Raw genomic sequence first — 12,780 nt, forward strand, 5'->3', positions numbered from 1 at the left:
TGACCATGTTCATTAGTCACAGACAGCGGCTGCCTTGGTGATTTATCCTGATTTCATACTGTCACCCAAAGGCTTGCACATTAGGTGGTGCCAGGAAAATTATTGGACTTTCTTGATGGACAGTAAGTTCTGAGGTGGTTGTTCTTGCTGCTTCAGCCTAGTAACTGAAGGCACTTAAAAAGATCTTGAATATAAGAAATGTATAGGCCATTAGATCTTATGTTTATATAAATAAGTTTCTGTTGGAAAGCCTGAATCTATTTTGGGAGAAATCATAATTTATGATAATTTATAATAAATAATTTATGATAAAACATGATTTATCTAACAAAATTTGCCTTCCATACCATTAAGACCAATTTGACAGGAATAGGGTCCTCCTTTTGCATGCAAAGTTGGTGGTCTGACATTCAAAGCTTCAAAGTGCAGATCCTTTTGCTGGAACAACACCTCATTCTCTGCAGAATGTTTATGTTTTTCTAGTCAAGAAAAAAAAGTTCTCTTTCCTAACACCAAGCACAGAGGAAATGGAGGTTTGTGCTGTCACTGGCTGAGCACTATCTATTGTGCTTATATCTCAGTCTCCCACGTTTCACATCTGGCTCCACTGAACAGCTTTATATTTGCACTAGGTGCCAGAGGTGCGCTAGCACAACTCCTTGAATGAGAGGTGATGCTGTTCTCTCTACCCATGACTATAGTTGGAAAATAAATTGAGATTTTAATCTCTGTTTTAGCTTTCAGAAACAAACACTTACAGTAGAAAGCCRGGGGACTAGCTCTTTGTGGGGAAATAGACCGGAGAATTTCCATTTGGGGCTTGTATTTGTGAGGCTTCGCTGAAAACAAAGGAAATTAAACTTCTTGTTTTTCCCTAGGCTTGGCAAAAAATAGGCAAGAGATAGGAACAAGCAGAGACGGACTTGAGTACTTGAATATTTCCCTCCTTAATGCCTACTGTTTTTCTTCTAGGCCCCTCAAAATGTGAGGTTGAAAGGTATGCAGCTATTCGTTACCAGCATGCCTACTTGCCATCGTGTGATGAAGATGGAGGCTACACACCAGTGCAGTGTCAGCAGGGAGGACAGTGCTGGTGTGTCGACCCCAAAGGGCAAGAGATCCAGGGCACAAAGAGACAGGGACAGCCCCCAGCCTGTGGTATGTATTTGATTTGCTATAAGAAATATTGTGAGGACATCRTGTTATCTCATACTTGCTCAAGTCCATGTGTGCATTCTTTCTCCTTCTTGGAAAAATCAGAGTTGTGGACAACAATTTGACAGCAGTTGTCCAASTGTGGTGCAAATACCAGCTGTCGTCCCTTAGTGCTTTCTCCTAGCTGGTGTCTGTGAGGGGCCAATCTTGCCGTCCGTGGAAGATGTCGGAAGAGAAAAGGAGATAGCAAGCACCATTGTCATTCACATTAGATTTTAATTCAAGCTGGATCTATGAGGGGCCTTCCATCTTCTTAATCTGCTGTAGGAATTTTCAGAAAAAAAATACARAGAACTCTCTTCTCAAATTTCACAAATTCTGATGTTAAAAATTGGTATCAAAAATCTCTGTGGGATTCACACAGTGTCAGAATAAACTATTAAATATCACGTTACCTTTTTTTCTTTTTTTTTCTTACCTTTCTTTAGCTTTTTGGTTTTTTTCACACATTTGGGCTTTTCTTGGCAGCCTCTGTCTTCTTTATAACTTGTTGGCTGAAGCAGCTGGGAGTTAAGGCATGATGGTGTCTATTGCAATATGAGGAAACATAACATTTGATAGCATTTGTAACTACCCCCTTTCTTGGTGTATGCATCATAGTACAATGCTACTAAACTTATAGGTTCTCTCTCATTCRGAGAAATATGCTTCCTATCTCTGACTATGTATTTGGTCATGAAAATTGTCAAATCCAGTAAAAAACAATTTGGAAAAGACRTATGAGATTGTACTTTGGGAGAATTTTCATTAAGAATACACCATCAAATCATTCCCCCAAATGGAAAATGACAGCAGATATGTCAAAAGGCTGAAGGGGAAGAGGGAGAATATTTAAGGAACCTTTGGTCTGAATAGGAATACATAAGTAGTCAGGATTGTGCTGGAGGGGTGAGGCACAAGGTCTTAGCTCAGGCAACCTTCAGGGAAGTTAATTGCTCTGTCTACTGGACGTTGTCTTACCATTTAGGCAAAGAAAGAAGGAATCAATTCTGAGCATCACGATTCCAAGTCACTCAAAGTGCTGTAGGCACAGACAGGCTTACTGTAAAATGAAAATGTTAGCATGCCCCTGGGGCTGATCACCAAGGATATTGCAAGGAAACCTCTGAGAGGCCACACCATATGTCAGAGCTAGTTGTTTTCTCTTTGAATATGCTTTGCTTGACCCCTCCTGATGACTTTTGAGGCATGACTTGAAGCTGCTCGCAGCTTTTTTTGGCTGACTCAGGAAATTTAAAAAGGGAAAACTCCCACAGAGGTTTTGGAGACCAGCTCCTGAGAAGGTATTTCATGAAGGTATAGCTGGAGTCCGTGCACAGCCAGCTACATGCTGTGTGCGTCACTTCTATTGTTCTGTTTTGTTTTGAATATCTTCTGCTCCTCAACATGTAGCAGCAGCATGAGCCCTGCATGAGGCAGAGATGTAACTGCAGGAGAAATATCAGGTACTTGCTTGACTGGAATGTCAGGCAGGCTTGAGAGGGTGATGCTTCTCTGCAGGCCTATGGTAACTTCACCCCAGCAGTGCTTCGCTATTTATTCCTTCTCACTCTGCCGTGATTTTGTTCAAGCGTTTATGGCTCATTCTTTCAGACTAGAAAGATAAAATGAGATCTAAGTGGCTAGATGTGACAGCAATGGTGCTGTCACATCAGAGCCCAGAGAGACTGTTTGCATTAGCAATTAGCATCTAAGTCTGCTTAACTTGGAGTCTTCAGCCAAAGYTGGGTAGACGATAGTGGGCTTTGGCTTCCCTGACTACTTTATTATGTTACCTGAATGAAAAATAAATGAGGACAAGAAGGAAATCCCTTGGAAAGTGATGTTGGAACTGACCAACTGCTTATCTGGTAGCATATTTCTCACAGGGATGGCAGTGCTGTTTAGGGACAAAGCATGAGAAACAGGGCAAATGCAGAGTGACTCTTCCATATATCCTCCCTATTGCCTGCAGGCTAGATAGTTCCCTTTACGAGAGGTTGAATCCAGACCATAATGTTTATGGAGTCATATTCCAAGGATTTGTCTGGTCTCTCCTTAACCTTTTATCCTGCACAGCATCCTCTGCAAAGAATTTCACAATCATAGTCATATGCTCTGCTTTTTAGTTTTTTCATATTTTCTATCTGGGCCCTCATAATTTTTACTCTGTGAGAAACAGAGTACTGAGTAATAATCATCCATTGTGAATGATGTGGAGAATCCAGATTTAACAAATCTCTTCCTTTTTTTTTTTTCAACTAAATAGTTTTTTTCTGCAGCAGCTGTTCTGTCCTGAAATTGTTTTTTATCTCTCTTCTCTATAATTATAATCCTTTCTCAAGAAAATGTAACCGTGTGGTGCACACTTTAAGCTGTTGCATGCATTCCAGAGATTTAGAGAGTGGCATAATGATACAGTCTGTTTTGGTCTCCCTGTCYGATTTTTATATCTACCAAGCCCTTTTCTTTTCTCTGTTAAGTATTAAATTAGGCAATCTTTCTCCAGTAATGATTTGTACCCTAATTTTGAGATATGGCTGCATGTATATATATATAAATATATCCATGTACATGTACACATAGGGATTGTTTTCCCTCTTTGTATAAATTATTCTCTGACATTGAATTTTCTCTGCTATTGTAATACCTAAGCACTTTCACTTTCCATTATGCTGTCTTTGCTCTCATGTGGAGTCTTGATTTTTTTCTTTTTTATGGTACTATTAAAAATTTTGTTCAATTCATTCCTCATCAGTTACAAATGTGGATCCCTTCACAGCGCTTGATGGATATGTGTAGGTAGGGCTTGACCTGCTGGAGAGCAGCTCCGCGGAGAGGGACCTGGGAGTCCTGGTTGACACCAAGTTAACCATGAGTCAGCAGTGTGCCCTCGTGGCCAAGAAGGCCAATGGGATCCTGGCCTGCATCAGGAGGAGTGTTGCCAGCAGGGCATGGGAGGGGATCCTGCCCCTCTACTCAGCTCTGGTGAGGCCACACCTGGAGTACTGTGTGCAGTTCTGGGCACCCTAGTATAAGAGGGATGTGGAGCTTCTCGAGAGGGTCCAGYGGAGAGTGACAAAGATGATTAAGGGACAGGAGCATCAATCTTACGAGGAATGGCTAAGCGAGCTAGGCCTGTTTAGCCTGGAGAAGAGAAGATTGAGAGGATCTGATTAACATGTATAAATACCTGAGGGGGAAATGTAAAGAAGATGGGCCAAACTCTTCTCAATGAGGGCCAGTGACAGGACAAGAGGTAATGAGTATACATTGAAACACAGGAAGTTCCATCTGCGTATGAGGAAGAACTTCTTTCCTGTGAGAGTAACAGAGCCCTGGAACAGGCTGCCCAAGGAGGTTGTGGAGTCTTCTTCTCTGGAGATCCTYCTGGATGCCACCCTGTGCCCTGTGCGCTGGGTGTCCCTGCTTGAGCAGAGAGGTTGGACTAGATGAACTCTAGGGGTCCTTTCCTACCTTAACCATTTTATGATTCTGTTTGCCACTRTTCATTCTCTGAAGATATATAACAAACTTAATAGTGTGTTTCATGGGACATTTAATATGTCGAGAAGCAATAAGGGCTGACTGCCCTTTCCCTGAGGGACCAGAGATGACTKCAGGGCATACCATACCTTTACAGAAAGGGGACAATCCTGCAGGGTATAGATATGGCAGGCAGAGAGGGGTGGTGGCAACACCTCAGACACCATAAGCAAGGTATCAGGTCCAAGATCCATCCAGGATGCCCAGTCAGGAGCAAAAGGAGACAAAGCCAGAAGCAGGACTAGAGACAAGACTATAATGTGTGTGTGTAAAAAAAAAAAAAAAAAAGGATTTGCAATCGAAAACAGTAGAACAAGAGAAACACCACAGAGCAGAAAACTCGAGCGTGGTGAAGGAATGTTTGCTTTCAATTTATCTTGACTGGAGAAGTTTACCTCTAGAATATCCTTAGCAGTGCCCCAAATTTATTCATCAATGTGTCTGATGTTTAATGGAGAATCTAGAGATAAGTTTAACTACACTTTTATGTGGCTTCTGTTGAGGCTGTTGTGAAAGATATTCACAGAGTAGTAGGTTTTCAGGGATTAATTTTTTTCATTTTTTCTCAAATTTGTTTAGGTGAAAGACAAGCATGCATCTCTGAGAGACGACGGGCCTTGTCCAGGATCTTCTATGGTCCTGCTGGATATTTCAGTCAACACAGTTTATTTTCCACACCAGATGTGCAGTCAGAGAAAGTAGATGTCTTCTCAAGCCCATGCCCTCCTTCCTTCAGGGAGCTCTTTCTGGACTCTGGGCTGTCATCCCCAATCACACAAAGTCAGTATGCCAACCAGATTCTCCAGCTGGAATCTACCCTCAGTGAAGCTGTTGCAGGAATATTTCAGTCAAGGGAACGGGCTCAGATGGCGCTGCAATTTATTGCTAATCCAAARCGTTTCCAAGAAAACCTCTTTGGAGGAAGATTCTTGAAGAATTTGATCCAATTTAATTTCACTGGGGCACTTGGCCCTAGTGGGAAGTACAGCATTGGCCAGTTTTTTCTACAGAAAGAGAGGGATAATGGACAGGGCCTTCTGGAATTATCTGAAGCACTTCCATTAGAAGTATCAAACAGCTCCATTTTGAGTCAACCTCTTATAAGCAGCTTTGGCCGTATGATAACATTACAGGACAATCAGAACAGGATGAAGTTCCTTGCCTCTGTCCTGGAACTACCAGAATTCTTTACCTTTCTTCAACAAATAATTTCTGTCCCCAAAAGCATTGCTGAAGATTTAGGTGAAGTGGTGAAATTAGCGTTGGAATCTAAAGACTGTGGTGAGGAGACAAGGGATCTGTTTATTCCAACATGCAGCAAGGAGGGGAGGTATGAAGAAATTCAGTGCTATGCAGGAGAGTGCTGGTGTTTGGATGCTCAAGGTAAGGAAATTCCAGGCTCAAGAGTTCAAGGAAAACGGCCAAGGTGCCCCACTGATTGTGAAAAGCAAAGAAAAAAGCTGAAAATTTTGAAACAGAGCCAGCCTGCTGGATCAGATCTCTTTATTCCCTCTTGTACCAATGATGGAGACTTTCTACCACTCCAGTGTCATGGAACAAATTGCTTTTGTGTTGATTTGGAAGGCAAGACTATTCCAAGAATAAGAGGAGAAGCTGGAGAGCCAATGCAATGTAAGTCTTGAGGAGTAACACAAATGTGTAGTTTTGCCTGATTTAATTTTGTTGAATTTGCATAATTTATTTCTTCATAACTGATTATTAGGAAATGCAGGTTAATGTTTATAAGCAGTATTGTCCCCTGCCAGCAAAGAACATCAGCTGTGTTTTAGGGAACTCTATAGTGGCAGGGGAATAGTAGGAAAGACAATATCACAGTCTAAGTACACTCTTAAGTCATAGAGCCAGTTCCCTTTTCTTTTGGTATGTAGGGCAGGCATGCTCGAAAGGAGGAGACTGAATTCATCTTGCTAATAGGAATTTAGCAGTTCTGTCCCTACTGAAGTGTGTGGCTGATATTTATAACAGCTCTGATATCCACGAGACCTGGAGCAACTGTGTAACTGAATATGCTCCTCAGACTTAAGCTCCTTACTACATGAAAAAGCTCTTTTGTTTCCAACACCAAAAAAACTGGGAACTGTCACTGGATCATGTTTGTGTTGGAAGCTGAGAAACTTCAGTGCCTTAAACCTTGAACCTCATGTAATCTTTTAGCTCAGAAATATMTCCTCAACTTGGTATGACTGTATGGAAATCTGACCGTAGGAGAGGGATTCAAAGGCTTGTGGGTTTCTCATGAAGATCATACAGTTGGACTAGAAAAATGAGTCACAAATTCACTTTTAATTAATTTCTTGTCAGCTTAATTTAATTTAGCATTGCATTTTAATTACAGACTACCAACCAAGAACTTTTTGTTCTTCCATTAATATAATGCAGTGGCAGAAGGAAGCACACAAATTGAGGGTATATCTTTAATAGTTTTCTGAACTTCAATGATCTACAAAGGACACATCAAGATAGGTGGCAGACCAAAAACTGGTCCTGGCCCTCACTTTGGAAGCAATAACAGAGTATTCAGTAGATGAGGATATAGAGAAGGCATTGTTTTGAATAGTAGTTTTCAGAAGTAGTGAGAAATAATTTTTCGAAGTGCTCTGAACTGGTAGGAGACTCATTCCTAGCAAGCCATCTGGAGTGCCATTAAAAATAAACAGGTCATAATGATAGTGTGATGAAGGAGATGAGTACCTATGTTTTGCTATGCTTATTCAGCTGCTYGGTGGCAAAAATGAGGATTGGTTCTGGAATTGACAGTCAAGACAAGGCTTCCAAAGAAACAAAACAAAACAAATTAATTCATTCCTTTTACAAGATAGTATTTCTGTAAGCAGCTGAATATTTGAAAATGAAAAGGAAGTGAGGAAAACAGTAATTGAAAATTCTTTCCAAAAAGAAACAAAAAGAAAATAAAATCTGCATTATCCTTTGTTCAGGTAGTTCTCATTTTGGCAGAAGATTTTAATTGTGCAGTCTGGCAAAGACTGACTAAATAAGAACTAGCTGTCAGATTTTCAAGCATATCTGAAAATATCTTGCTGATATGAACAGATTTAGGAAGGTGTTTTTAAAAATCATATCTGTATGCATCTTTCAGGATGCAGATGCTTTTTGAAATCTTATTCTGGTTCAATATAGTAGAATTTGGTCCTCTTAATAATGGGTCAAAAATGTTCATAATATTAGATCAAATGATCAATTATTGTTAACAGTGGAAAGTGTGGATTTTCTTGTAAGGGATATACGTGTGGTGCGTTCATAAGATGTACTGCACATGTTTCTTCTCCCCAGGCCCAAGTGCTTGCCAAGTAACAGCTGGTCAGGAGTTCCTAAAGACCGTGAATCTCCTGTTGTCAGACCCAAGTGCTCTACCTCTTCTCACCAGCATTTACATCCCCCAATGTGACATTGATGGTGCCTGGAGGCAGGTACAGTGCAGTGGTCCTCCTGAGCAAGCCTTTGAGTGGTACCAAAGGTGGATTGATCAGACTAATGGAGGTGAACCTCAGCCTGTTGCCAATCTATTAAATGTAATAATTGGATATAAAGAGGCCTCTTCCAATGGATTTTCAGCTTTTATTAAAGCTTTGTATAATGCTAAACACCAGAATATCTTCCCAGCATTCACCAAGTATTCATCTTTTGCTGATCTGCCACCTGAAGTGCTGGAAGGCAAAGTGACAGATGCATCTGAGAACATTTTACTGGATCCATATATATTCTGGCAGCTTCTGAATGGACAGTTGACCTATTACCCAGGAGCTTACACTGATTTCACTGCTCCGTTAAGCCACTTTGAACTTCGGGATTGTTGGTGTGTTGATGGCAAAGGAGAAGAGCTGCAAGGAACTAAGGCAAAAGTGAACCAGGTCCCAGCATGTAAGTAAGAAGATCTCCATGTCATAAGTGCTTCATATCGTTGATTTTATAGCACTCTGCCCTCTTCCCACCAAAAAATAATGTCTTTTCAGGTACAGCAAATAGGAGATAATGACTTAGGGCAAGTTCACTGATACAACCATTACTGTTAGCCAACAGAGATGGGTAACTCACTTGTGGAAAAGAGGTGGTCACTCAGCTTTGGCAAGCTTGTGAAGTTATATATCAAGTTAATATAGATTTTATAATTTGGAACAAGGATATAATACATTTTCAGAAGGTCCACTGGCAAGGCAACAAACGTTGCTTTAAAGTCAACAACCACATGTGAAGACTTTAATGGAAAAATCGTGCTTAAGCTAATCATAATCTAAATAGCTTTCAAGAGTGCCTTAAAATGAGACAAGAGGAATTTTGATTACTTTTTCTTATAATTTGGTCAAAAGAGAAATTAATATGTCCTAGAAATCAGTTGAAGAGTGAGACCAGCACTGAAGTTTTATAACCTGTTTGTCTAGAGTGTTTTCAGCTCAGCTGTTGGATCTTTGTTGGGATTTACTTCAGCAAATAAATTACATTATAAATTTCCTCACTAAAATGTTTCTTATTGTACAGCAATTTTCTAGCCATGAGGAAGAGACAGGACAATGAATAGAAAACTTTTAAAGGGGGAAATAAAATAGGAGGCCAGGTCAGTTCTGTAGGCAAGTGGGGAATAAAGAACACACACACAAAAAAATTATCATAGAGTAGTTTTAGCGGAGAGGCTTTCACTGAGCTGTTTTGGTTTTGGACTTGCCATGTGTGAATGGAATAGGAGTATGAAAAGGACAGGGAAAGAACTGACTGCCTCTTTGGACCCAATCACTATGCTTTGTTTCCTGTCTCAGTCTTTTCTGTGTACTTGTTTTTCCTGGCAAAGACTGAAAGGCAGATTTATACAGATATATGAACTCTGTGTGTAACCTATAAGAAAAAGGTACTTTAATACCATTGTGGCTTTCGCATTTACATGTGGGGATTTGGAGAGCTGAAGTRGTTCTTGGTGCTTTTTGACATTTTCTGTCATATAGTTAAGCAATGAGGAGTCTCATTGATTGCCAGATGACAAGGTCTCATGAGTGCAAGAACAGACCTTACTAATTGAAAGATCATCTAGTTTTCATGGACAAATCTTCATTGATTTCAGATGAAGGGCACTAAAATACTGTTTGCCTTCCGCAGGCCCTGGTACATGTGAAAGTGTTAAGCAGGAAACCATGAAATTTGTGGAGGAGGYAGAGCAGCTCATCCTAGCATCCAATAGCTCCCACTTCCCTTTTGGGGAGAGCTTCTTAATGGCAAAGGGAGTACGACTCTCAAACAGTGACCTCTTACGTCCTGCTCAGCCTTATGAGCCAGAGATCCTGCTCTCCGTACAGCTGCTRTCGGGCAGCGATTACGCTTTCCAACTGGCTGCACAGTCAGGTAGGTGAAGGGGAAATGAGAAATTTTTATWAAGTTGCAGCCCATGGTATATAACAAAGCACTCTACATCAAATTCAGCTTTATTGAAAACAAGTGGAACTCAGCACTTGCAATGAATTGGTGCAATTAACCTGCCTACTCACAAGCTGTTTCCAGTCAAATCATATGTATGACACTACACATGCATAAGATCTGGACATTTGTCACCCTTTTTGTAAGTGCATTGATTATATTTTCCTTCTGAAGTATAGGAAACAATCAGATGTTTGCAAAAGTGTTTTTTAAAAATGTCTCCAGCTGTGTATGTGAACACTGATATCTTTCTTGTACATATCTTTTACAGTCTTGCATTTCTATTGGCAAAGTCACTTTACTTTAAAAGATTCTGCTGGGGAAGCAACCCAGCTGGGATTTCATCCTTACATCCCACAGTGTGATGGCCTTGGAAACTGGGAACCAGCTCAGTGCTACGAGAGCACAGGTGAGCATTCATTAGCAAAATGCTCTGGGTTGTCTTAGCAGAGAAAAGCTAAGTAAAATTCTAATAATAATAATAATTAAAAAAAAAATAAGAAAGGAAAACTTGTATTCTTGTAGCCAAACCAGAGAGAGATGGATTGGATAGGTGGACTCCAAGATGGCTGGGACTACAAAATTGACTGGAGGGAAGAGGTCAAAGGGCAGATTATAGGGATACAAATATTAGTGATTCAATATTTGCTTTCATCTAGTAGTGATTTTCAGGGGTAAGTTCAGGGGCTTGGGTTGTTCAAAGTCTCCATTAATGACCTGGGGTGCACTCTGATCAAGTATGTGGGTGATAGCAAATTGATGAGAGCAGATGACGGCCTGGAGGATGATATGGCTGCAGTGTAAAGCTTCTATATTCCCATTTCAGTCATTACTTTTACATGTAGTTCAGTTATCTCTGATTAGTTAATTATGACTTAAATTTATTGCTGCTTTCTGTAGCACTGCTAAACATGAAAATCCTCCCAGAATCCAACAAAATTAGCAAGTGATGCTACAATAAAATATCTTAAAATAAGGCTGCTTTTCTGCCCTGACCAGGTCATTGCTGGTGTGTGGATGAAAGAGGGCGCTATGTCACAGATTCCTTGGTCTCACGCTCAGCAGAACTCCCCAAATGTAAGTTTCTTTTATTCCCTAAAGCCTGTCCTTTTCTATATATTTTAATCTTTACAGAAAATTCTTTTATCATATGGTATGATGCAAGGCTTGGTTTTAAGCTTCGTAAGAAAAGTTTTATTCTTCTGCTTCTTTGGCCTCAAATTTACTGCTATTATCAAACACTACTCAAGTGTTCTCTGCCTGACATTGTAATACATGCTAATGGAGATATATGAAAGAAAGAGGAGTGCACATCTTATCTGTAGGTTAGGTAACTTGGTTATATATCCAAGGGTATAACATAACTTGGGTATAACATAACTTGGTTATGTTGTACCTCACCTGTATATTTTTCCTCTTACAGGTCAGACATCATGTCAGCGATCTCAAGCCAATGCCTTGATTTCCAGCTGGAGACGGAGTGGTTCAAAGCAAAACTCAACCGCAGCAGATCTGTTTGTCCCCTACTGCCTTGAGGTGAACTAACATTGTTGTGGGAAGAAGAAATAGAGCTTCCTTCATCTTTCTTATGCCATGCCAAAGGCCTATTCAGTTCCAGTCTGTGCTCCTTTAGGATAACCTGTGCATTCATATTAACATGAAACAGAAAGGTCTGACAAAACAAAAAGCAGGTGTTGCCCCCTGGAAAGCAGAATTTAAGTAGCTCTTAGGCAAAGACCAGGACCAGAAGCTCAGTCTTTTCACATACTTCCCTCATAGAGGCTGGATCTGCTTGTTTTTYAAACAGGACTGTGATTAAAGGCATAACTTAACTCACAGCCTTTTGAGGGGAAACGTTTTTTTCCTGGGCCATCAGAACTATTCAGATTGAAGGGAATTAGATGCAGACTTCCCAAAACGGGGTTTATTATGCTTCTGACAGACATGAGAGTGAGGGGGATGGAGCTTTGAGACTGGTGAGGAACAGAATGCCATTTCCAATCATTTCAAATGTGTTATGTCAGAGCTTCATCTGAATGTACACTGTCCTCCTGCATGTTAAATGAAGTGGGCTATATTTTTTTTTTGTTGTTTAATTTATCTAGTCAACATGGTTGTATTAGTCCACAAATGTTAAYGTAATCCAAAGTACATATTTTTACCAAGTTTGGGCAATTTTGATGCTAATAAAAATGATACTGCTCTACAATGACATATAATTGGTTCATCTTAGACTGGAGAATATGCTGTGCTTCAGAGATCCTCTGCAGGGGTATGGTGTGTAGATCCTGTGTCAGGAGATGTATTTCAGCRTGGCAGCAAGGATACAGATGGCAGCCCTGAGTGTAAGTAGTGCTCTACCCACAGCATATGTCACTCATGATAATTCCTCATGCTTTGCATCATATATATTTTTCTTTTCAGAATGCTCACCATGAAAATGTTAGAGGTTTGCAGTTTAATTTCTTAGTGATATCGTGTATAGAGAATATTACCTTTGAAAGGATAGCTAGAAACACTTTAYACTCTAACTTTCTTTACTCAAGAAATATACTAATCTGGACAAATTGATGAGCAGGCTTCTGTATGTTTCTTCACCTT

At 40.3% G+C, this 12,780-nt stretch overlaps 1 protein-coding gene across 1 annotated transcript in view; it reads left to right on the forward strand.

Moving 5' to 3' along the window:
- The window catches only part of TG (thyroglobulin), a 144,425-nt gene that overhangs the window by 10,695 nt on the left and 120,950 nt on the right, over positions 1-12,780 (forward strand). The window contains exons 8-15 of the mRNA XM_026043913.1: positions 973-1,158; positions 5,320-6,372; positions 8,053-8,640; positions 9,865-10,107; positions 10,451-10,588; positions 11,179-11,256; positions 11,603-11,715; positions 12,413-12,524. Of these exons, the coding sequence (XP_025899698.1) occupies positions 973-1,158; positions 5,320-6,372; positions 8,053-8,640; positions 9,865-10,107; positions 10,451-10,588; positions 11,179-11,256; positions 11,603-11,715; positions 12,413-12,524 (2,511 nt within the window). The remainder of the gene's footprint in view (positions 1-972; positions 1,159-5,319; positions 6,373-8,052; positions 8,641-9,864; positions 10,108-10,450; positions 10,589-11,178; positions 11,257-11,602; positions 11,716-12,412; positions 12,525-12,780) is intronic.

Source organism: Nothoprocta perdicaria, unplaced genomic scaffold, assembly GCF_003342845.1.
Source record: "Nothoprocta perdicaria isolate Ctin4 unplaced genomic scaffold, notPer1 scaffold_341, whole genome shotgun sequence".
NCBI lineage: Eukaryota > Metazoa > Chordata > Aves > Tinamiformes > Tinamidae > Nothoprocta > Nothoprocta perdicaria.